The sequence below is a fragment of the Quercus suber genome, unplaced genomic scaffold, assembly GCF_002906115.3.
Source record: "Quercus suber isolate HL8 unplaced genomic scaffold, Cork oak 2.0 scaffold_99, whole genome shotgun sequence".
Taxonomy (NCBI): domain Eukaryota; kingdom Viridiplantae; phylum Streptophyta; class Magnoliopsida; order Fagales; family Fagaceae; genus Quercus; species Quercus suber.
Genome location: NW_027069564.1, coordinates 316,524 through 343,935, shown reverse-complemented (window position 1 = coordinate 343,935; position 27,412 = coordinate 316,524). Strand labels below are relative to the sequence as shown.

Here is a 27,412-nt window from a genome sequence, read left to right as displayed (position 1 = left end):
GTTATTTTATTGTATAAGTAAACTAAAGAATCTTTTAAATGCAGTATTTGGAACGGAGGGAATGTGAATATGATCAAAAGACACTTGTAAACTTCTACAAGGTAAGATTTTGATGTGATTTACAACCGTTGTCTCTTGGCTAGAGTTGTCATTGTCATCTTTTCTTGTTTTCCATGCCTGTATGTTTTGTTCATTCTTGTTTTTTATTTATTTCTTATTTCCTATATGTGTGCTGTCTACACTCCAGGAAGAAGATTCCTTGCAGGCTGCTTTAACAGGAGATATAGTGTAAGTTGTCTTGTGATGTGCTTTAATTGTCATATCTTTCTTTTGTGGGAAAAAAAATATTAATGGATGGAATCTGCAATGGTTTTCTTTATCAATCTGAAAAAAAATGGCTTCTCTCTCTACCTTTAAATGATATAATGACATCATATGGTGCATTTAGATATGGTATGTTTAGTGGAATATTCATTACAGAACCTTTCTTTTATTTTTGCAGTTTCACATCCACTCCAGACAAAGAATCAAACAAGTACTATCTTGGACTTGCACCATTGGAGGAAATGGCCAGGTAAAGTAATTAGTAATTAGTAATTCTTTGTTTCTCTCTCTAATTCTGTGTCTTTGTGTTTGGTTAATGCATTGAATGCATCTACAGGTTGGCACTTGGCACACGATATACATGATCATTTGAATGTACATTCTATTCTTTAGAGGTCAGGATATACATTTTTTTTTTTTGAGAAGGAGGTCAGGATATACATGATCTTAGAACTGGTCAACTATTTCAACATTTTGAAATTGCATCAGTATTACTAGCTAGTTTCCAAAAGAACCACGTAATATAATCCCAGATGCCATCAAATCTCTCCTAAGGCCCAGGAACTTAATAGCATTTTATGCACATTGGGCTGTTCTTGGTCTGATAACTTTAGGCCTATATCTCAAATGGGGCCAAACTTGGGTTTGACCACCTCCATGGCTCATTGAAGATGGAATTTGGGTATTTCTCAAAGATTAGGCATACACTATACAATTATAATTCAAAATAAATACAATGAATATGTTAGAGGTCAATCTGTTCTAGAATCCAATATCTTGGGTTTGACACCCGTTGAGTAATGCTGCAAGGTCCAAGTTTTTATCAGGAAGCTAAATTTTAAGTCAACATTTTATTACATGCACCCAAAAAATGTGGCAATCAAGCAGTGATTTCAAAAAGATTTTAGAGGTCATTGTGTAAATTGACACTGGACAAGAAAAAATCAGTTATAATTTACATTTAAATTAACTTTTGCATGAAAAATTGAATTTTATTTATTTATTTTGTTAGTTATGTTAGTTAACGTGTTCTATTTCAATTTTGCTATCCTTGCCTTTTACTCTTGCCCCTTTAAATTGAAATATTTCTGAGTACACTACAAACACCTGTAACCCCTTGAGTGAAACTCAACAAGACCAGAGATTTCAATCAGTTAACTACGAGTTTATATATGACCAATCATTTAATAAGATACATTGGTTCAACTTCTATTTGTTTAGTCAAAACCATATAATCAACTAACTCATACAGGACACACTTGATCCCCATGTCACTAACATCACATAATATTATAACTGATTTTTACTATCTAAAAACTGATTTTTACTATCTAAAAACTGATTTTTAATATTATAATATCTAAAAACTGCAATGTACCTTTTATTTTTACTAAGCTCAGGCCATACTAGCGCCGCATTTTGGTCCATTTCAGTCCACTAGGTTCATTCAGTCCAGTTCGGTCTATATCGGTCCAATTCGGTCCATACAGTTTATTTCGGTCCACTTTAGTTTATTTGGTCCAATTCGGTCCCTTTTAGTCCAATTAGGCCCACTTCTTCTATTTCAGTCCACTCGGTCCATTTCAGTCCACTTCGGTCCATTCGGTCTATTTCGGTCCATCAATGAAAATAGGAATTCTTTTTTACTCATATATGCACTATTACCCAACTTTTAAAGAAAAAAACTAATCGCTGGGCTTATTAATTCAAACAAATTCAAATGATTGTTCATCCATGTTTTTTTTTTTTTTTTTAATTTTTTTTTTATTATTTTTTTTTTATAAATAACGGAATTGTATTAATTAAAAGTCTAGGTACACCGTGGGTGTACATGGAAAACAGTACATCAAACACAAAAATTACAAAGATCAAGCATTTCTAAAAAAATTAGAACAAGGGAAAAGATTAAAGGAAGAACTCCACTCTAGCAAGGTGTGGAGAAGAAGAGATTTAATTTCTGAAATAGACCGTTCCTTCCCTTCGAAACATCTTGAGATCCATTCTCACCAAATACACCATAGGACAATGTGGGATGGCCCTCCATAGATCAATGCCCCGATGCCCACCAAAAGACTCTTGCCAACCCGAAAATAAATCAAGGACCCCATGCGGCATAACCCATTGGAGACCAAATAGAGTCCACACCATAGACCATAATTCATAAGCAATAGGACAATGAAGAAGAAGATGATTCACTGATTCCCCACTCCTTTTACACATATAGCACCAATCTACAATGGCGACACCCTTATACCATAAATTTTCAGTAGTCAAAATCTTACCTAATGAGGTAGTCCAAGGGAAGAAAGCAACCTTAGTAGGGACCTTTGAACGCCACACAGGCTTCCAAGGGAAAGAAATGTCGAGAGTAGAGGAAAGAGAGAGAGATAGTACTTACTCACTTTAAAATTCTTATTTCCAGTTGGTTTCTAACATAGTTTGTCTTGACCTTCACCATTAAGGGGCAATGAATTGATAAGATCTAGAAAAGTGTAAAAGTGCTCTGTTTCCCAATCTTGGGGAGCTCTAGAAAAAAGGAGATCCCAGTGAAGCCTCTGGTTAGGAAAGTGCATAACATCTGCAATAGAAGACTCCTTATTACAACTAATATTATAGAATTCTGGAAAAGCCTCCCGGAGAGTACAGCTCCCACACCACACATGATGCCAAAATTTAATTCTGTCACCAACACCAACCTCGAACAGAATGGATTTTGAAAAGGCTGGCTAGCCTTGTCTTATTGTTCTCCAAAGACTAACACCATAAGGATTAGAGACTTCTTTTGTACACCAACCTCCCCAATCATTCCCATATTTAGCCTCAATAACCCGCCTCCAGAGATGGGTTGTCTCTCTTCCATATCTCCACAACCATTTCCCCAACAAAGCTTGATTGAAGGTTCTCAAATTTTTAATACCCAAACCGCCATACTGCAATGGAGAACAAACCTGAGCCCAATTTACTAGTCGGAATTTAGGAGACTCATCTATCCCACCCCAAAGAAAATTTCTTTGAATCCTCTCAATACAAATAGCAATATCCACAGGAATAGGGAAGAGAGATAGGAAATAAGTTGGCAAACTTGAGAGAGTTCTTTTGATTAAGGTAATCTTACCACCTTTTGATAAGTATAATCGCTTCCAACTCGTTAACCTTCGCTCCATTCTTTCTAGGATAGAGTTCCAAATCGCCCTGTCCTTGAATTTAGCATCTAAAGGCAGTCCCAAGTAAGTCAGTGGCAAAGATGACTGTCTACAACCCAGCAATGCCACAAGCTCCCCCATATTAGTCACCTCTCCAACTGGAACTAGTTCTGACTTAGCCAGATTAATATGCAACCCTAACACTGACTCAAAAGAGGCTAAAATCTCCCGCAAATATTCAATCTGACTTGCTGTAGCATCACAGAAAATTAAAGTGTCATCCACAAAGAGTAAGCGGGTCACCATGAGGGGGGTATTAGACCTGGTACCAACAGTGAAGCCCGAAATGTGTCCAGCCAAAACCGCACCATCCAGCAAACGGCTTAATGCCTCCATAACAATAGCAAATAAGAGCGGGGAGAGAGGATCTCCTTGACGCAGCCCCCTAGAGCTCTCAAAGAAATCCTTAGGGGTGCCATTTATCAAAATCGAAAATCTCACTGTGGAGATACAAAACAGAATCCACTTTCTCCATTTCTCAGAGAATTCGCAATGCNGAAATGCATGAATGTAATGCAATCCAAGTCCTAGAAAAAAAAAAAAAAAAAAACACAAAAAACACAGAGAACCAAAGAACAATGGTCACAAAGGAATGAGCAATAGAGCACAAGGACCATGTCAGAAAGACTTAATTAGATCGAGTTTTTTGCATCCAAAACCTTTTATATGCACCACGAGCAATGGAGTTCTTATTCACATTCGAGTGATTTCCAACTCCAGGATTGGAATAAAGGTTCAACGCCTTTACCAATTCACCAATGAGTGCCATAGGATCTTATGCTTGAGGCACAAGCACCTTTGGTTTGTTTACTCTCTTAGCACCTTGAAGCTTGTAACATTTAGGATGAATGTGTCCAGACTTTCCACAATAATGACAAACCCAAGCAGGTTTACCATGTATCTTGTCCTTAGAAATGGTAGAATCCTTAGGTTTAGACTTTCCTAGATCAACCCTAATCTTCCTAGGTGGTGAAATTTCTATGGGTTTAATTACCTCACTCATAGGGGGCTTAACAGTTTCACTCATAACCTCACTCGCAGAAGGGTTAGAAAAAGATGAAGGAACAAAGTTTGTGAAATATGGTGCAGAATCAAAGATGCTTTCAACATATCCTAAATCAGATTTATCAGAATGATACTTTTGAACATTCAACATTTGATCAAGTTTAGAACTAGCAGATCTAGCAACAGATAAATTATGTTATAAAGTTTTAACTTTATCAAGTAAGAGCATGTTCTCAGATTTAACATTGTTCAAAAGATTATTAGCATTAAACAAATTAACAAGCAAATTCTTCTTTTCAAGCTCAAGAGATTCAATTTTCTTCAGGCCAAGTTCAACATTCATAGTATCCTTTGCAGCAATTTTGCAAAGTTTATTATAGGCCTCTTGAAGATATGCATCCTCAAAGAGTTCCCCATCAGAAGGGTTCTCTTCAACAGATATACTTTCATTTACTACAGTAGTAGTAGTGAAAGCAATGAAGTTTCCATCCTCGTCACATCCAGACTCATCATCAGAAACCTTATTATCACTAAATGTTACAACCATAACTTTACACTTAGATCTCAAGAATGTAGGACATTCAGATTTCACATGACCATACCCTTGACAGCTAAAACATTGGGCACCCAAAGGATTGTTTGAAGATTGACCAACTTTTTCTCTAGGTTTTTCAAAATTATTAACCTTAGTGGGATCATTCTTCCTAAAGTTTCTAGGTTCAACAGTATTTGTACCTCTTGCCTTTCTATTGTTATTCCTAAGAAAGTTTCTAAAGTTCTTGGCAAGGAAAGCAATCTCTGTAGCAGAGAGCTCATCATCAAATCCACCAACATCAACATCATCAACTGACTTAAGAGCCACTGATTTGGATTTGTTCACTTTGGGTAGGTCAGACTCATAGGACTGAAGAGATCCTACAAGCTCATCAACAGGGATGGTGTCTACATCCTTGCTCTCAGTAATGGCAGTTACTTTGGGTCTAAAGTTTTCAGTTAAAGATTTAAGTATCTTCCTAACAATTTTAGGTTGATCATAGATTTCACCCAAATTAAAAGCAGAATTGACAATATCATTTAATTTAGCATAGAATTCATCAAAAGATTCATCATCAGACATTCTAATGCTTTCAAATCTAGAAGTCAATTGCTACAGTTTATTAATCTTAACTGCCTTTGTGCCTTCATGCACAGTTTGGAGGATTTTCCAAGCAGTGTGAGCAACCTCAACATTAGAGATTCTCTTAAATTCCTCTATAGAAACAGCATTGAAGATGGCATTCATAGCTTTGCTATTGAAGCCTGCTGATTCTTTTTCAGAAGTTTACCACTCACTTACAGGAGTAGTGGGCTTCTGCCATCCGTATTCAACGAAATTCCAAACCCTCTCATCAATAGATTTTAGGAATGCTTTCATCCTTACTTTCCAATAAGCATAGTTATTCTCATCAAAGTGAGGAGGAACAACAAGAGAGTGTCCATGCTCCATGACAAAAGGGGTCAAGGATCAGTTTAGAGATCAAAAAATCTCTAACAAGAGAGCTACCCGCTCTGATACCACTTGAACGGTTTTAAACCCCTTAAAACAACCAGATTAACCTAATTAATTAGCCAAGTGATTAACTTAGTCAATTTAAGCAATACTAGGTTATCACAAACATACAATCATATCAAAAGTATAAAGTAGTGGAAATATAAAAGACACAATGATATGATCACCCAAGAAACCACACGGTAAAAACCTGAGGAAGATTTGACCTAGCTATCCTCAAGGTAAACCTAAATCCACTATGCGAAAGAATCGAAATTCATACAAAAGGACTTACAAGCTCCCCGCTTGACTTCCTAATACTACCAACCAGTAGAACTTACTGACACGACCACATGCAAGCTTCGAATCCACGGACTCCTTCTTTCTTGGATTCTCCAATCAGCAACAAGCACCCACGCTTGATATTCTTTAAACTTCAATGGTAGCAACCGAGTTGATTATCAAGATGTTGAAGTAATCTCTACCTTGAAAACCCTAAGCTTTGTGTAAAGGAAAACTCTTCTAGATCTCACAAGAGATTTACACAAAACAGCAAAATATGAGCAACAATACAACTGGAGCAACTCTAAAAATGTGGTTAGGGTTTTTCTTTATATACCTAGGGTAAAAATAGAAAACCCAAAACGTTTAATGAGTTAGGGCTGAGCTGGAAAATTCTGTAGAAAAACATTCTGCCCGAGATTCGATCGATCGAGCCTTTCCTTCGATCGATCGAGCCAGGCCAAAATGCACAAATGCATCTGCAACCTCTCGATTCCAACTTTACATTAAAGACCCAACTTTGAGCAAGCCTAAACAAGACTAAACAACCTGTTTTGGTCATGGTTTACCAACAATACAAATTAGAGTTCTAAATACATAAAATCCTAAATCTTTAGAACCTAACAGTCTGAGTTGAGGAAACAAGGGGTATGTTGTTTTTTGTTTTAGTTTTCCAATTTTGTGTATTGGGTTTTGTTTAATATGTAGAGATCTGAGCTTGTGTTGTTGCTTTAATGATGTGATTGAATGAGTGGAGATAGTTGGAAATGTTGAGTTTTTGAGAGGAATCTGATTGGTCTTGCCTTGCCTTTCTTCGTTTTTTTCAATTCAGATAATGAATTCTATTGCTATAAAAGCTACGGAGTTTAGATTATAATTTGAATAATTTTCCTCTATTTGCTTTCTGGGTTCTTTTTTGTTTCTGGGTTACTCTCATCTTAGTGTGTTAGATTTTGCAATTTTGTTTTATAGATTGAAAATGGATGATTGTTTGTTTTGTGGGTTCTTTTCTGATTTTGGGTTACTTTATTCTTCTGCTGCTATTTTTATACATTTCCAATAGAGTGTGCTTAGTCATTTACTTGCTAAATGATGAAAGATAAGATAAACTGTAGGTTGGCTTCCGTTAGATCTTTTTTTTTCATTGCTAATATTTTCTCTAGTAGTCTGGTTTCTTTTCATTTCAATTTGATTCATTAAAAGTTAGGAAATGTTGGGGAAATTAATATACTTGCTCTGTTAAAAATTTACAGGAGCAGGTGACAAGATTACCTGAATCAGAGCCATCTCCTGTGACTCAATTCATTTTGTGGGTGTGGAGTGGGTCCAGGTACTCTGGTCTCTTGTGTATGGCCATCTCATCTATCATCTATTTTGTCATGGAATTTTCGTTGCGTATTTTACGAGTGTTTTATGGATTTTTTGTTCTGAATTTGAGCTTATTTCGATTTGCATGTTGAATTGCTTGAATTCATTTTGCTTATTTTGTCAGATCTAGGACCATCTTAGTTCTCCAAAGAGAGAGACAGAGAGAGAGATAACAAAAAAGGAAAAAAAAAAAAAAAAAAACAAAACACAAAACACAAAAGCCATTGTGCCCATTTCATCATTATCCTCAGCGGTGTGTGTCATTGTTCTCTTATTCACTGCAGCTAGCTCGCTCTTTTCCATGGTAACTAAACTGTAGTTGAGTAATATAACATAATACTTGATATTACGTTATAGGTTTGTTGTGTTTGGCATTATGAAATCCAAAACTTATGGGAATGGTTACTGTGAATGCTTTAACTTTATGAACTTAATAGCTTATGTATCCAATTGGGTTTCATTCTAGGAAACCCTTTAAAGGTTCTATGTATTAATCAATAAATTACATTACTAATATTGAGGATAGGATGGTTGGTAATTTTGATTTTACTTGTAATTTAAGTTCAGTGATTGTAGTCTCTCAGTTTTGTCACCACCACTGTTTACTCTGTGTGAACTCATTGAATTGTCAGTAATGTACATTGTGTGTAAATTGCACTTTTAGGATTGGATTTTGTGCTTTTTATAGACACATTTGGTAAGATTAGGAAGCCCTGTCTGTTGTTCTAATAGTAACCTAGTAAGTGATAAAATATGCAAATAAAGTTGGTTTAGATTCTTTAGACATTTAGAAGAGCACTAGGGATGAATGGAATGGGTGAGAGCAGGTGTGTTTCTATTAGTCTAAGGGTTTCAAAGGATGAGTGAGGCTATAAAGGACAGACCTTGGGCTCATGGGGAGAGATTTATATTTCTTTGCTTTTAATGGCACTTTTTGACCTCAAATAATTGGAATGTGGCACTGCCCCTCTAATGGGTTTTAATTTTGTGTCGTTAGACTAGGAAAATTTGGCAACAGATCTAAGTTATGGGTGTGTCTGGTAGTAACCCACTATCAAAAACGTGCTTTATGGTAAAAAGCTTTTCAAAACTCTATATTGCAAAAGCTATACAGTTAAAACTCTACTTCTTGGAAGTTTCAAGTTCTGTTAGCTATTCAGCTCAGAGTAAAGGAGGTCAGGCCTTAAAAGGGCTTTTTTCTTGGATTTGTGCTATAGATTTGTTTTGCTATGGACTTAAATTTTACTCAAAATGAATTATAAGATTATGGGCAATTTTTTTTTTTCTATATTTGGCTAAACTTTGTAGTAATTAGAGGGATTATTATCTATGTCTTTAATTTGGTTTTGGTAGGAAAAGTTTATAACTATGGGTGTAATTTGAGTCCATCTTTGTGGACATTGAGTTTGAGTCCAAAATCAAATGGTTTTGGGAAGTTGGGTGAGGAAAAGCTTGGAAGTAATGTTGCAAGCGGGGCTATTGTCAGTAACAGTCATTGTTCAACTGTTGAGAGACTATACGCTTGGGAGAAGAAATTAATGTATCAAGAAGTCAAGGTAAAATTTTAGTTCAAAGCTTCAAATTTTTAGAGATCTGCATGATCCATTGCTCCTTAATTGCCCAAGAAAATAAAATAAAAAGGTTTCTCTGCTTCCCTTGTGGGCTTGTGATCGAATTTTCCTTTACATAAAGTCACAAGCACATAAAACAAAATTAGCAATCTATTTTTGTCCTTTTATGCTTCCATGAATTTTTTCCTGTGTTTCTTTTTTCTTTTAGAGCTCAAAGAATGACATGTTAATCTTGGGGCTTTTTAACTGCAATTGATTAGTCAAAAATTTCTATCTTATCAACTTAACTATCTTCAACTTAACTATCTTATCGATCTTGTCTAGGCCACATTTATCGTCTGACCACATTGTCACTAAAATTTCTAACATCTGCTCTATATAACATATCTGATTTTATTATTATTCCGTCTGATTTTCTATGCACCTGGACTACTTGGCTCGGTTCTTTTGTTCTAACAGCCCTAAATGAAGTTTGAAGTTGTTTTGCCAATTTAGTTTATACTCATTCTAAGTTGTATCTCTTTTTATCTTGAAGGAAAAAATCACCTAGATATTCTTCACCATGATAATGTTCCTTTCATGTGTTGTGGCTAAAACCTATGTCATATATGCACTATCACCCTTGAGGTAGATGTTATCAATATGGAGCTCAATTGCTTTGTAAAATCTATAAATTTGTCTTATGTGAACAAACACCCAATGTAATTTGTTAAGGGTCTCAATAAAGCTTTTGAATCATTTTTATGGAAGTTGTTTTAATAATGGTTAGATGATTAAATTTTCTTTTTCCTAATTGTTCATGTTTTGGGGACAAATAGTAACTGAATTAGAGCCATAAAAAATAATAATAATAATAAAAATTTAAAAAAAAAAAAAACCCTCCACTTAAAAGATTAAATCCCATGAGTTGGGCCCCACTTATTAAGGAGGGATTCTAGGCCCACATGTGAGAGGAAGTGTTTTAATTTTTTTTTTTAATAGAATTCATCATTTCGAAATAGTTGTTTAATGATTTAATAATTGTTTACTATTTGTCCCAAATAGTATATGTGTACTTGAGCAATCCTTTTACGGAATCTTCTCTATTTCTTCATTTTGTAGATATTTTCTTTTTCATGAGTTCATTTTTGTTTTTCCATTCATAAAGGAAACAAAGCTGTGAGGGTTGATGCTTATCATAATTATTTTCCAAATTAGGGTGTACATCCATTAATTAGAGGAGAAGTATGAGAATTTCTACTTGGTTGTTATGCTCCTTAGAGTTCATTTGAAGAACGTGAGCAAATACGGCAACGTCGAAGGTCCAATTTCCTTTTCCATGAAATCCAAAATTTAGTTTCTTAAGGTTTGTAATGGATAGCACAGTTTCCTTCTTTTCTTTTAATTATAAATTGTATCAAATGGGGGAATTAATGGGGAAGGGTTAGGGAGAGCTTAAGGGTGTTGTTGCTTGAAGGATCAAATGAGTGATTAAGTTCAATTTTCTTTTGGGCCATTTAATTGCTCTCATGGCATTTTCATGACATGAAATCATCAGAGATTAGGTCCAGGAAGCTCCTTAGATCCCTCTTTTCTCTATTAGTAGGTAGAGAGAATTGTCCAAATAACCATTTTTTTTTTACCTTGGGGTCCATTTTCCTTTAATATCTTTTCCATTGTATATATATATATATATATATATTTTAATATTCACCCAATATCAGCTCTCTGTTGTGTTCCATTATACTTGTAGTAATGTTTTTTTTTTCTAAGGTTCAAGAGTTGGTTGTGGCTCAAATGACACTAATATGCAGCATGTATCCAAGGAATAGATGAATTACAGCTCACATTGTCATTACAGCCTTGGTCATAGGTGATAGACTATGAAACGCGGCCATAGGACCTAGTCTTAGGTCGCATTTGGAAAGTGTGGCCATAGACCCCCTCTGGCCTATAGTCATGGGGTTTGGGCCACGTTTGAAAACGCTGCCTGAAAAAACGCGGCTATAGGCCAAATCGGCCTATGGCCACGTTTTTTGGACCTAAGGCCGCGTTTTACAAACTTGGCCACAGAATGTTTTTTTTTTTTTTTTTTTTTTTTTTTTTTTTTTTTTTTTTTTTTTTTTTAGAACACAAAACTATAGAATGGAAATCAAAACCTAGAGCTAACTCATTCCTCCCTACCCTATGTCTTGAAAAGTGATTTTTAGGGTGAAAAGATTCTTCTTGTTGTCAGAATAACATATCTCTTGTAGAAGAGTTGTAACGACTCAAGCAAAAATCTACAGACTAGTTTAGTTACAAACTTTCGATAATTATTTCTAATGCCTAAGTCAATTTAGTATATATTTGATGCATGTCTTAGCACACAACACACACACTTAATTAATTCAATATTTTGTTAAATATAAAGAATTAAATATCAATATATGGGGTATCCTTCCTCACCTAAATTTTTGACATCCTCATCAAGGTCCATATGGTGGTGTTGCTCTGAGCGTATAGAAGGTTACCAAGTTGACTTTCATATCATTTGTAATAATCCAAGAAAAAACACTTGCGTTATATCTCAAAAGATCACAATTGAGATTCATTGTAGTTGTTTATAAAACCCCAATAAATTGAACATAGTATATGCGTATAAGAGACTAAACACACAACATACACTCAACTAATTTAATATCAATGTGGGACATCATAAGAGGTTTGGTGACAAAAATCTTAGATTAGGGTTCAAATTTCCCCTTCTTCACTTGTTGTAATAATTACATTACCAAAATACTTAAAAGATTAAAAACACTAGAAACCTAAAATAATTAGTTGGCTTCTCCCATGTTAATATACTTGCCTTCAAGTTTTCCAACATTATTGTCTCTTTTGGAAATGTTAGGATGTTATAATAGTTGCATACCATATATCAACTTGGAAAAAGTTATCGGATGTCCTAAGAATATTAATTTAGGAAGTGTTTTTAGAAACTTTTTATGTAAAAGAAAAAATTAATTTTTGAGGAAAGTTAATGTATGTCCTAAAGGCATTGATTTATGATATATTTTTAGAAAATTTTTATGGAAAAAGAAAAATGCAGTTAATTTTTTTGACGATTTTTTATATTTCTCATAAAACTAATGTCAAAACTTTCTTAAAACTGTTTATTATTAATTTCCCTAAGAGAGTTCATTAATCGGACCCTATCAACTTATACCCTAACTAAAAAAAACAACAACAACCTACCCATTTGATTTAGTCATCTATTCTCAAATATTTAACGTATTATCTGCTAACTTGAATGTTATACATTTTGGTGTTGAATTATTTAGATTAAACCATTTGTTGGTTTGAAATAACTGAAGTGATTGATTGAAAAACTTTCATATGAGCTTAACAACCAAAAAAAAAAAAAAAAAAAAGTGATTGGAAGATTAGAGTTAACTATAAATAAAATTGTATGATGTAAAAGGGTATTATAACTTAGTAGTATTATTTAATTCTCTTTGCAGGGAGAATCTACATTCCTTTCATCCTATCCTCCAAAAAAAAATGTTAATTATTTTTTTTTATATACAATGTTCCCGTGTGTATTGAATTTTTATAAACCCTTAAATATAGTTTTTTTTTAATAATATTTTTGTTAATTTAAGATAGAAATTCTATTTTAGCTTAATCTAGTGTATACATGTGTGAAGCTCCCCCCTAGAGACTTGAGACTAGACCATTGCCCCCTACTCTCACAAGCAGTTATATTTATGGAGTAACCATCGCGCGAAGGGTACGTGATGGTTTATTTTTCTCAAGCCCCTCACACTTGTGTGCCTAATTAATTTGATTGAATACCACCTTAATAAAATAACAGATTTTGGTGCTGCATCATAACTCTAGCAACCTATTATCTAGTTCATTCCCCAAAGATTCCTCATCCAAATTTCGCAAATAAGTCTGTGTGGTCCATTTTAGTGTGATAGTTGGAGGTGTGGATTGGATGAGATTGTACAAGTTTATGTTGCACAGATATGTATTAAATCTCACATCAAACGTATACATCAAACTCAACTTCTTTTTTTTTTTTTTTAGAAAAATGTCAAACTCAACTTATATAAGTGATTATAATGAGTTTTAATTATGAATATCCTTATGATAATTGTTAATAAATTATTTTTAAAAAGTTTTGACACAATTGAGAAATATAGAAAATTGTAAAAACAATTAGTTTTTAAAATGCAGATGTGTCTAAAACTGAACATGTGCTTGCATCTTAGCGTGTTCAGTGTAAAAAAGCATTAGGTACAAGCTCTTGCATCTTAGCGTGGCCAGTGCAAAAAAGCATTAGGTACAAGTTGTATCCCAAATTTATTAGGCCAGCAACTACAAAATTACAAGCTATTTAAAGATCACAATAATTTTGCATTCATTTTTACAACTATTTTACATGGACCAAAAACTTTTTTTTTTCACCCCTTATAATCAGCCACATTGAATTATTGTGAAAATGAGTATAGAATTAGTTGTGGTCTTATAATTTTTTCATGGAAAAAGTTAAATGGATACTTTAAAGTCATTAGTTTATAAAATATGTTTAAGAACTTTTTATGGAAGACAAAAAACTGATTTTTTTTTTTTAATTTATAAATTTTTATATTTCTCACAAAAATAATATTAGAATTTTTTAAAAATGGTACAACATTAGGCACAAGCCTATGCATCTTAGCGTGTCCAGTGCAAAAAAGCATTAGGCACAAGTTGTATCCCAAAATTATTAGGCCAGCAACTACATAATTACGAGCTATTTAAGGATCACAAATAATTTTACATTCATTTTTTACAACTATTTTACATGGACCAAAAACTTGTTTTTTCACCACTTATAATCAGCCACATTTAATTATTGTGAAAATGAGTATAGAATTAGTTGTGGTCTTATAATTTTTTCCTGTAAAAAGTTAAACAAATGCGCTAAGGTTATTAGTTTATAAAATATGTTTAAAAACTTTTTATGGAAGACAAAAAAACTGATTTTTTTTAATTTATAAATTTTTATATTTCTCACAAAAATGATATCAGAATTTTTTTAAAATGGTACACTAACAAATGTCTTATGGTTATCCATCAATAGTTTAGTTCTCTCTCCGCTATTGGCAATTCTTGACATCACCACATATACAGCAACCTGTGGTTCGAACTCCGATTCCTCTTGTGGGGCTCGTTGACACAGAACTACAGCTATTCACTTAAATTCTAGTATGTTATGTTAAATTATTACAATTATTATTTAATTAAGGTTCTAGTGCATATAAAGGAAAGTGGTAATAAAGAGTTTCTAGAGTATGTAGGCCATAAAGATCATTAAACCCTCTTACATTCAATGACTTCTAAAGAAACAAGACTTCTTTTCCCAAATTGTTATCCTCAGCACTTCTAGTTTTCCCTAGACAGTGACTTCTAAGGAAACAAGACTCTGGTAAAAGTAGTTTGTGTGTTAATCAGAAATTAAGGGTTGTAGAAATTGAAATTGATGCAAAAGTAGTTTGTGATTTGGGTTAGTTATATTTCTACTGATAGTAATTTACATGCATCTCTTTTCACGGACTACAGGAACCTGCTCAGTTAAATAGCTCGGGTAAAGATAAATTATTGCTTCCACGAGACTAATTAATGTGCGGATGCTACCTAGAAAGCAGACCTACACCAAGACTTTATTGTATTTGACAGTTGACATTGCATTTTGCTTTGCTACAACAATGTCGGCATGTATTATGAATCTATGATAGGCTTTATCCTAACTTTTGTTTAAATCTATGCAATCATCACTTAATGTTGTTGCCCATATTCTACACCATTATTCTTAGGATGTAGTATGTGATATTTCTATTGATCCTCAATATTGTCACAATTTCATTTCACACTGAACTCATTATTTTGATAAATTCTGAATTTCATCTCTCTCATTTCTCTGATTTGTGTTCCAAGTTTGGAAAATCCAAAAAGCCAGAAGCAGAAATAACTTGAAGATATGAGGTCCAATGTTTGGACTCCAATCATCTTGGCTTATTTTTGGGAGGATTAGACTTGGTGCATGGGCCAGCATAAGCACACCAATTTTATTTGTGCTCCATACATGTTGCTATGAATCAATGATGAAAATAGCAAGATTCTCAAAAAAAAAAAAAAAAATTACACTTTGCCCCCCTTAATAATGCTATCAATTCTTTTGAGAGTAATGTCATAGCCACAAATGTTTTTACAACGTTTATACAAACTATTAAGGTAGCAAATTTTTATTAGTTCATACACTTGTATCACTTTTTACTTATCAATAATAACCATTCACCACATTAGTAATTTGTAAAAATTTTGTAACTTTAGCATTTTTCACCTTTAAAAAACATAAAAAATTAATAGATTAAATCTAAAACAAAATATACAAGCCTAAAAAAATTAGCCCAAAAATAAAAATTATCAATAATAAAACAAAAAAAAATTAAGTCCAATCAATTTATTATACCCAAAACAAACAACTTGGCCATTTAAAAAATTTTAAACAAAAATCCTTAGTAGTAAAGCAGTAGATTCAAAGGTCGGAGGTGCCACATATAACTAGCAGCAGAGTTGCCCTCCTAATTCCAAGTTCTGGTTCCGTCCCTGCATTAAAATGATGTTTCTTGATTTGTTTTCAGTTTAGAAAAAATAAAACCATTAAAAAAATTCTTATCCTAGAATTTTCATTTTGATATTGCTAAGCAATTTATAAAAATAAAAACACAATTAAACAAACAGAGAGTCTTCTTCTGGTCGTCCTTCTTTCTCTCTTTCCTTTTGGAACTATTTAATCATAGTTTAAACAAATCTTTGCTCAATAACAGTCTCTTTTAAAGCAGTTATACTTTCAATTAAACAAGTGTCATATTATTACTTATTACTTTAATGTCAAATCAAATTTGTTGTCACTAAATTCAAGTTCACAAGTAGAGAATTAGGATCAAAATATTCTATAGTTCTTAAGATAAGTCATCAATACTTAAACAAGCTTGTATTATCATAGCTTTGGATAATTTGATATTAAAAACTGAGTGATAGAATTTCAATCCCAGTTAAGAAAGGAAAGAGATCATAGCATCAATGGGTACTTGCTACTGAGTCAGGGGATGGCATGAAATTTGTGGACAACGACTTTCGTCATTGTTGATTTGTCTTGTAGAAAATGAAGTTGTTAGAGGTTGCATTATAGCTTGTCTCATAGTGGGAGCTAATAAATGAATTTTACAAGTGCCAACCATTCTCGTGACAAACTCACAAAAGAAGAAGTCTCATTTCCCTCTCTCTCTCTCTCGTGCAAGCCCTCTTCCCCCAGCACAATTATTTTTCTATCCCATGGAGTCGTGGACAATTGCGAAAAAACCTCAACATCCCTATAAGTACACCTTTATTTTGAAAAAATAGAAAAAAAGAAAAGAAAAAAGAAGAAGGATAGAGGAGTTAGATTTTTAAAAAATAACTAAATAAACACCCAAAACTTTTTGAGAAGCTTAATTGGATCCATCATCCGGGAATTAACCTTTGATCGTCATTTAACCTAATTTGACGTTTAAACAAGATATGTGTCAAGAAATGGAATATGATTATAATGTATTTAAGAGTCGATAAAAAATAAAAAATAAATACGCATATTTAGCATGGGGACATAATCAATATAATCAAAATGTTACCTCTATTTCATTAAAGATATGGACCTACTACTTTGCAGGAAATGCTGAGCAAGAAGTGGAGTGGTATATTCCTAAATTCTGAGTAAGTCCCATCAACTATTTTTCTTTTGAAGGATCAAGTCCCATTGGCCATCGCTTTTAGCAGTGAAAACTGAAACTATTTTTCTTTTGAAGGATCAAGTCCCATTGGCCATCGCTTTTAGCAGTGAAAACTGAAACCCGATTATCTTTCCAAGACTCCACCATCGAATGCAACCTGATTGGTAGAGGTGTTTTACCATTGTTGTTCAAAATAATGTGAAAATTATGGTTTAAAAAGTATTGTAAAAACATATATTTGAAATATTCATACCGTAAAAAATGTGTTTGGTACTATATTTTTAATAATGCATTTTTAAAAGTGAAAAAACATAATTGTGTGTTTGGTACGTGTGTGTGTGGTTTTTTTTTTAAAAGTGATGACATGTAGTTTAATCAGAGGGACCTACAGTTTTTAAAATATTTATAAAAGTGCCATTAAACAATGTTATTTGAAAACTAAAAACTATTAAGAGAAGTTTTCTACATGCACTTTCAAAAAAAAAAAAAAAATACTCTGTATGTGCAAGTTAGATTACTAGGTAATACAAAAGAGTGGTTGACAGATCTAATAGTACATTTAAGTGAAAAAGCCTAAGAACACTAAAAATGAAAGCTTTAACACTTTGATGTTAAGAGAAAGAGAAAGAGAAAGTATAACATAGAAAGTAAAGGAGACATGAGAAATACGTGAAAAACCCTTTTGAAAGGGATGAAAAACCACCGGTGAGCAAGAGGAATGGCCCTTGCTCTCTTCTGTTTTTTTATTATATCAAGAAAATTAAAGTTTTGTACAATGGTGATATTTCTTCCCAAATGATACCTTTCTCTCTACCTCACTTTCCCACCCCAAACTTTCTAGCTATTCTCTTAGGTTCTCTTTCTTGGTACTTGCCCTAATGGTTCAGCAACATGTTCCTCTTATAGTTTAAGAAATGCTACCAAGTACATAAGGATAGGTGTCAAATTATGATTCCTCCATTTGAATGTTAAAACAGCTATTGTACTATGTAGTTGCTAGAGGAGAGATAAAGCATGCCAATGTCAGGATAGTGGGATTGAGGGTGACTTTATTACTACGTGGGGGGCAAACCTTAGACAAGGAAAGGGACATCAAGGATGTTAGGAGTAATACACGTGTCTTTAACAGAGGTCCAACACAAGCTCAGCCAATAAGGAGTGTTTTATAAAATTTGATTATGGGGGGTCGCTATCTCCCTTTTGTGCAAGTGCTGATTGTCCATGTCAGGTGCAAATCTCACACTTTCTCACGATGGTCACGCCGTTGGTATGGGCCAAAGATCCCTTCTTCAACCAGCGTCCCTTTCTTTTGCTAATAGCTATTCCACTTGTACGGCTTGGATCCAACTATGCCAGCATTCTCACATGCCTTAGCTGGTGTAATGTACACATTCCTACCAAACATGTTATTTTTTTTGGGGCCCACAATTTTTAGTGTTTAAACACTGAAAATTTTTGTTTGAGTCACATTACCAAACAATGGACTCATGACTCATGTATCCCTTGATTTTATACTTGTCCTGTTCTTTGAAAAGCAACTGCATTCTCATCTTCCGAACATATTTAAAGGTTCCATTTTGTGCCCATGCCCCCAACACGCAAGAAGCTGATTACACTGGCAAAGATACATACTCTCTCAAGGTATCTGTGGCAATCTCTTCAGGTGAAATTGAAAGAGTAATGATTATCACACTGGCAATTGCACACTCACAGTACACACACTACCACGTGGGCTAAACTCATGTTTTTAGTTAAAATTGTGAAATCATTTTGAGTGTGTACAGAGTATGCAATGAGAGTGTGTAACAAATTCAGCCAAATTAAAATATTTAATTGAAACTGATAACGTGATTTCAGCGTTTATGAGCTTAAGATTGAGGGAGCTGGCAATCATTAGTAATTCCATGCTCATGCCAGCACATTAAGATTTGTGGGAACAACTTAATTAACCAGCATATAAAATAGCAATAATAAAGCATCTAAACCATCAACGTAGAAGGCAATCCTCGATACTCAATGACGCGGTCAAACCAACTCAAAAAGAGTTCTTAAATACATGAAATTAAAGAAAATGACTAGGTCAAAAAGTAGAAGTTCAAAAGAACAACTTGCATAGCCATGAAGACAATTTGCCAAATTGGTTCTGAACAAACAACTAAAAGCACTCCTCGATCTTGTCTATACTACATTTATCATCTGACCACACTGTCACTAAAATTTCTAACATCTGCTCTATATAACATATCTGATTTTATTATTATTCCGTTTGATTTTCTATGCACCTGGACTACTTGACTTGGTTCTTTTGTTCTGACAGCTCTAAATGAAGTTTGAAGTTGTTCTGCCAATTTAGTTTATACTCATTCTAAGTTGTGTTTCTTTTTTTATCTTGAAGGAAAAAATCACCTAGATATTCTTCACCATGATAATGTTCCTTTCATGTGTTGTGGCTAAAACCTATGTCATGTATAAATTAATCACCCTTGAGGTATATGTTATCAATATGGAGCTCAATTGCTTTGTAAAATCTATAGATTTGTCTTATGTGAACAAACACCCAATGTAATTCATTAAGGGTCTCAATAAATTTTTTGAATCATTTTTATGGAAGTTGTTTTAATAATGGTTAGATGATTAAATTTTCCTTTTCTTAATTGTTCATGTTTTGGGGACAAATGGTAACTGTGGAATTAGAGCCATAAAAAAAAAATACCTCTACTTAAAAGATTAAATCCCATGAGTTGGGCCCCACATGTGAGAGGAAGTGTTATAAATTTTTTTTTTATTGAATTCATCATTTCCAAATAGTTGTTTAATGATTTAATAATTGTTTACTATTTGTTCCAAATAGTATATGTGTACTTGAGCAATCCTTTTACGGAATCTTCTCTATTTCTTCATTTTGTAGATATTTTCTTTTTCATGAGTTCATTTTTGTTTTTCCATTCATAAAGGAAACAACACTGTGAGAGTTGATGCTTATCATAATTATTTTCCAAATTAGGGGGTACATCCATCAATCAGAGGAGAAGTATGGGAATTTCTACTTGGTTGTTATGATCCTCAGAGTACATTTGAAGAACGTGAGCAGATACGGCAACGTCGAAGGTAGTCCAATTTCCTTTTCCGTGAAATCCAAAATTTAGTTTCTTAAGGTTTGTAATGGGTAGCACAGTTTCTTTCTTTTCTTTTAATTATAAATTGTATCACGTGGGGGAATTAATGGGGAAGGGTTAGGGAGAGCTTAAGGGTGTTGTTGCTTGAAGGATCAAATGAGTGATTAAGTTCAATTTTCTTTTGGGCCAGTTAATTGTCCTCTTTTATGTGCTAGATAATATATTCCCTTTTTCCTATGTTTTTCAAGAGATAATCATCAATTTAGATTTAAAACTAAATTTTTTTTTCCCAAACAATCAAATTAAAGTGACAAAAGCACAGGTGATTATTATCAGTCTTAACCTGTAAAAAACTAACAACAATTATTTACACCTATAGCATAGGCATCCTTTTTTTAAAGTTATTATTCTGTTATTTTGGATCCACTCTAAGTTTTATCCTTTAAGCATTCAATATATATATATGTAGAGTTCAAAGTTTGCTGTACCATCTGCTGATATTTAGAGACTATCCATTTCGTTAATCTTATGTCTACTCCTTCAGAATGCAATATGCTAGGTGGAAGGAAGAGTGCGGCCAAATGTTTCCTGTAGTTGGAAGTGGTAGATTTATCACAGCGCCCGTAATTACTGAAGATGGTCAACCCATTCTAGATCCATTAGTGCTTTTAGAAACAAACCCAGACAAGGGACAGGCTTTACCTCCTGATGACAATGGTGGGGCAAATGTTAGAGGTGATGGTTTGGAAACAGTGAAGGATAAGAAAGCAATCCAGTGGATGCTGACTCTGCATCAAATAGGTTGGTGGTATTCTTTAATTAAATGCTCATGTCTTTTGTGTTAGGGCAAAATTTGTATTTACCTTTCTGCATAAGCTCGCATTTTGATGATTGATTTAGCTTGTAAAGTACTGATTATATGGAACATTATTATTGGACATTTCAATTGGTGATGATCACAAATTGATTTCAGATGAATGCATCTTGGGGATGAGATTGTCATCTAAAATCCTTTGTTACAATTTGAAAGAAAATACAATCTCAATAAAGTCTTTTCAGCATAAATTCTAGTTGCCTGGAATCTTCCAGTGTTCAACTCTCTTTTGCTAAATTTGTGCTATGAAATTTAAATGTCAATTTATTTCTAGAGAATTTCTGTCATTCTTATTTTGCAATTTTGCTTCAATGTTTTTTGAGTTGTTTCAATTACTTATTCTGTGATCACTTTTTATTACTTCACTTGTCCCATAATCAGTTACTTTTCCAATTTTGCTTGTTTGGTAATGTCTGTCCCATGTCAAAAAGTCAAAGTTTAATTTATGTTCCCTTTTTATTGTTATTTTGAAGCTTCCACCATTCATCAATACTTAACTACAATAATAAATAATAATACAATGGCAAGCACATACAAATATTTTGAATTACAAGGAACCTCCTTAAAATGTGCATTTTTTTTTCATCAGTGACACTCATTGTGGGATGGATGGAGTGATGGTTATTTATTATATATTATGATTTAAAGTTTTTGTACGGATTTCCAAATTTGATTTAATTAGCATGCATTTGACCTTCATTTCTTATGTGGGTGTAATTGGTGCCAATGAAACTAAAATACTGTTCAACAAATCAAGATTGCATATGAATCACCAAGTTTGTCAATCTTTTCTGCTTGTAATGCTGTAGTTCTTAGTTGTTTTAAGTTTGAGCGTTGATTTATTTTTTGGTGTAAAACCATTGCAATATGTTTATTTGGAATTTACTTGCATATAGTAAATTAGAGCATTGTTGTATTTAGTTATAAGAGCATGTTTGTACTTATAGATTTATTTTTTGATGAATTTTCTGGTTGGCTTAATATTAATGTCAGGTCTTGATGTGGTTCGGACTGATCGGACATTGGTGTTTTACGAGAAGCAGGAAAACTTATCAAAACTATGGGATATTCTTGCTGTTTATGCGTGGATAGATACAGATGTCGGTTATTGTCAAGGTGGGTGATTCAAACGGATAGCTAATGTGTCGTTAAGGGCTTGTTCAATCAAATGATGAGTCACATTGCTTTGTTGGAAATCTGCTTGATCCATTATATTGCCGTGATCTCCATTCTCCACTACCATTAGCTTTGCCACCCAGTAATTATTAACTTTGTTCAATAAAGGACTGTAGCCTGTAGCTTAAATTGTCATAGGTTTGAGTAGATATGATGTTTGCACCATAAAAGAGTGAAAAATACTGGATATGAATACCGTTTATTACATGCTTGAAATGTTATGAAATAATTTTTCAACATCTATGGCTAGGGACACATATCTAGCGGACTATTTTTAGTATAAAGTATGTACAAATCTAGCATGATCGTCTTCTTTACAATGCTCTCGTAAATGCTACTTGTTTAATTATAACATTTGAATGGAAAAATAATGACAAACATGATTTGCAAATTGGGGTCCATTTGCCAGTGGGTCTTGATAATATGTTTCTCCATGCTCTCATGGCATTTTCATGACATGAAATCATTAGAGATTAGGTCCAGGAAGCTCCTTAGATCCCTCTTTCTCTATTAGTAGGTAGAGAGAATTGTCCAAATAACCATTTTTTTACATTGGGGTCCATTTTCCTTTAATTTCTTTTCGATTGTATCTAAATAAATGGCATATCAGGAAATAAAATTATATATTTTAATATTCACCCAATATCAGCTCTCTGTTGTGTTCCATTATCCTTGTAGTAATGTTTTTTTTTCTAAGGTTCAAGAGTTGGAACAACCTTTGATTCTTTCACTTGTTTATTAAGGGAAGAATAATAATCATTGATGTAGTCTACTTATATTGTTACATGTGGGTCTAGCATTCTTATCTAAATATATATTTTTCATTGAAATTCTTCTCATTTACATTCCTTCCTTGCATAGCAAGAGGTAACAAAAATTTACATAATTATTGCAACACAATATTGGATCTTCTATCTAAAATTTATGACAATACCGAGCAGGAATGAGTGACCTCTGCTCCCCCATGATAATTCTTCTTGAAGATGAAGCAGATGCATTTTGGTGCTTTGAACGGTTGATGCGCAGATTGGTACTTTTTTGCCCCATACAATTTTTTCGTTGGTCATAATATTTCACTTTAAGTAGCGTACTTTAGTTATAATTTAGATATCTCCTACTATGCAAAATGGCTTGCTTTGGTGGAAAATTTTGTAGGCCATATTATTTCACTTTAAGTAGTGTACTTAAGTTAAATATTCTGTGTCAACAAGTAACCACACTATGTTCCATTCTATATAATCTGTTAACATATTGTTCTTCCTGAGCTGGAAATTTTTTTTAGATTAATCATTTTTGTTTCTAATTTTAATTCCAGTTCCTTACAATATGTGTTCTTGTTTTAAAATTATAGCGAGGAAATTTCAGATGCACTGATAGCTCCGTTGGAGTGGAGGCACAACTTAGTAATTTGGCTGCAATTACTCAAGTTATAGATCCAAAACTTCATCAGCACTTAGGTATTNGTTAACAGTAACATAAATAAAAAATTTGATAAAGCAAATAAAAGAAACTATGAACTATTCTCAAAGTCTCAATGCTATAGCAACCATGGTTTTAAAAACCGAACCGGGCATCAAACCCTTTTATTTTTAATTTTCGGTTCAACCCTAGTTTTTGATCGATTTTCGGTCTGTTTTTCGGTTGTTGACCGGTTTTGGGGCTTTTAAGTGGACTGGACTGGCTCTTGGTTCCTGGTTGAATCGGTCGGACCAGCCGGTCCGGTCCGATTTTTAAAACAGTGATAGCAACACCAACACTAAGAGCATAATAAAGCTAAAGTTCCTGTTTGAATTAATGAAGGACGCAAAATGTAAGTGAAGTGATATATATATATATATATATACACGTGTGTGTATTTTCTTTTCTTTTTTTAGGACAAATTTGAACTCTACATTTTGATTGTAGATTACCAAAAAAAAAAAAAGTTTTCCCCTGAAGGATTTCAAATCCAACCCATCCATTATTTTTTTATTGATAGAAAAATAGTAAAATACATGCAAGAGCTTTTTAGCTCATGAATCAACACTTTTCTAACGTTTTTACTAGAGACATTCAAAATTGAAATCCTCTTTCTTCTCCAATTATCGAATTTTCAACTAAAGAAATGAAAAAAACTAAACCCTTCTTTTCAACTACTCCCATCTCATAATGAATAAAAAAAAAAAATTTGATAGCTAATAACAAGACAAGTTTATATTCACATGTTTGCCAATACAAATGATATTTAAATCCTAACACTCTATTTTGGAAAATGTATAATATGTACACCAATTATAGATGAGAAAAAAAGTGTAATATGTACACCAATTATACACGTCCTCTAGACATGGAATACGCATATCACATCTTAAATGTTGACCTTGTTTTTCAAGTAAACTAGCTGCGTTGACGACAGTGGATCCAATGATGAGTGGCGCCAAAAGATGGAGGGTGATGAGCTGACTGGGTTGTGGGAGAGTAGAACTGAGGGTGAGAGAGGGGAGAAATTGTCGTGAGTGAGAGATGGGTGGCACCGACAAAGGTGGAGCCGAAGAAGGTGGAGTCGTTGAGTTGTGAGAGAGAAGGGCTGATGGTGGTCTGGGTTGTGGAGAGAAAATTGATAGTGAATACTGAAGAGAGGCAAAGTATTAGGTTTACGAGAGAGGAGCAAGCTCAGGTTTGAGAGAGAGGAAAGCAAGCGTAAAAGGTCAAATTTAAAAAAAATTTAAAAAAATGCTGATGAGTAAAATTATGGAGCTACCAAATTTGGTCAACCAAAAGTCAGAGGTTTCATTTTATAGTATATATAGATGTGTAAACAATGAGGAATAATTTTTTGTGCACTATCTAGAGGCAAATTATGTGCTCGTATTTTTGGTTGAGGTGGTTAACAAAAACTTCTTAAGAAAAAAAGTCAATAGGATTACTATTACATGATTTTTCTTATGTGAAGAACTTGAGTCCGAATCTCTATTTCTTATTTTAAAAAATAAAAATAAAGACTTAATTACATCTTTTGATTTAAATCTTCACAAATAGGGAGGTCAATTTGGAAGCAGACCCATAGCTTCCAACATGGAATAGATTTTTACATGCTCTTGCTAATTTGCAGGATCAAAAGGTTAATTCAATCTAACAATTATGTCAACATTTATGGTGGCCCCAACCTTAGTGTTATCGTCTCTTGCAACTCCTTGTTCTCATATAATATATAATTGCATGCAATCTTCATTCAATCTTTTGGTTCTAAAATTTTGACCATTGTTTTAATGTCTTGTGACCTAAAAATTTTGACCATTGTGACCTAAAAGTTGTTAAGTGTCAACTTGTGCTTTGTGATTGGTGCACAATTATTCAACTTTTCACCAAATACCAACAAGTTAACATTTTCATCAAAAAAAAAAAAAAAAAAAAAGTTAACACTGAAACATATTGTGAAATTGAGTTTAAATTTGGTTGTGTGTAGTTGGGCTTATTCCTATAATCCACACTCCATTATTGGACAATGGAAATTAACACACCCCCCACGCCCCCACCCCCCCCCCCGCGCGGGGGTGCGGAGAGAACCCTTCCTTATCTTATTAAAAAATCTAATATCACGTACATTTTTATCACGACTTTGATGTGCCAGTCTATGAATGGTGAAGAAAAAAATTATGATTTTATATAAAAGTGATAGATAATTAATCAAAATCTGTCGCATAAAATAGTTGTGAAAATATTTAAGTGTTAGTATTACTACCAACTTTATGAGTAGACTAAGAAATTCTTGAATTATTGATTTGACCATAAGATTGACTCTCTTTTGAAAATTAAATAAAACAAATAATTAATAGGTTGATTCTCTTCGACCCTTTTGCCCTTCGGCAGCCCATCCTCCAGTCAATTTTCCCTTGTTAATTGCCTTCAAAAGCTCCTCCAACTTTTTTTTTTTTAAAGCTCCTCCAACTTCACATCATATAATCTTAGTATATGTTATTTGTATGAGAAAGTCTATAAAACTCAGCAAAAAAAAAAAAAAAATTATAAAAAAATAATAAAAGAGAAAGTCTATAAACACAAAAATAATTGACAAAAAATCTCACAACAGTTGATATGACATATTGTTAATGGTAGGAAGAAAAATAATGTCAATAGTGATTCCAAATAAAAACCTAAAAAAATTTGCCAACTAAATTAGAGTTTATTTGAATACTGCTTATTTGCTGAAAATTGAAAACTTATTGTTAAAAACACGGTAGCAAAATAATTTTAAAACTATGAATAGTACCGTGGGACCCATGGCTGACCTATTTATGCACGTTTTTTGAAGATTGGCTAGGTCATGAATAGTGCCGTGGAACCCAACCAAAAAACGCAGAACGCCTAATAATCCTTAGGCAAACGCACGCTTATTATGGAATTTTTTTGTGTAGTATTGTTCGACTCTATTTGTATTCATACCTCTTACTGTATCATATGGTTGCATGCTTCAGTTACTGTCCCAACATTGTATGGCATTGCTCCTTAGCAATCAATTAAAATAAATGTAAAGGTTGAATTCAATGTAATGGTGAAAAATGTCTCTAATTGCCAAAGGCCAAAGATATCTAGTAACAAAATCCTAATTGTATGGCATTGCTTTTCTTAAGCCCAATGTGCGTCTAGTAATTTAACTTCTTTTTTTCGGCCTGGCCGCCTGGGTTCATAGAGGCTAAATTTTCTGGTCCATTAGCTATGTAAATGGGCCCAGAAATGTGTAATTTCTCGTGGTGCCTTCAACTAAGGGCTTTCCCATGAGAAACCCTTGATTGCTGATGCCCTTTTTGTCCTAGTCATTGTTTTTTCTTTTTCTTTTTTTTTTTTAAATTTGAAGATGTGTGAAAAAATAGTGGTTAACTTAGAGTTATTGCATTGTCTCAATTTCAATGTTTTATTAGGATCATGATATTCCATTGTGCTTTGTTCTTGTTTAGTGGCATCATCAAGCAGGTCAGAAGGGTATAATTAATGCCGATCTAGGTTGAAGTTATTATAGCTTAGAAAAAAAAAGGTTTTAAGTTATTAGAGCATTCACATCAGTGTGTCTATTTTACACATTCATTTTTACACTAAAAACTTACTTTTTCTATTTTACACATTCACTTTTACAAAATACCCACATCAATTCATTTATTTTACAAGTTATTTCAATAAAATATTTATTACACTCTATTTTTTTATTATTTT

At 33.3% G+C, this 27,412-nt stretch overlaps 1 protein-coding gene across 1 annotated transcript; it reads left to right on the top strand.

Annotated features, from left to right (window-relative positions):
- Positions 1-247: 247 nt before the first annotated feature.
- LOC111989415 (uncharacterized) lies at positions 248-23,693 on the top strand. The gene is made up of 7 exons (XM_065774801.1): positions 248-288; positions 503-574; positions 20,064-20,167; positions 20,720-20,976; positions 22,043-22,165; positions 23,167-23,255; positions 23,577-23,693. Exons 4-7 carry the CDS (start codon positions 20,721-20,723, stop codon positions 23,691-23,693), a joined length of 585 nt encoding a protein of 194 aa, XP_065630873.1. The 5' UTR covers positions 248-288; positions 503-574; positions 20,064-20,167; position 20,720.
- Positions 23,694-27,412: the final 3,719 nt, after the last annotated feature.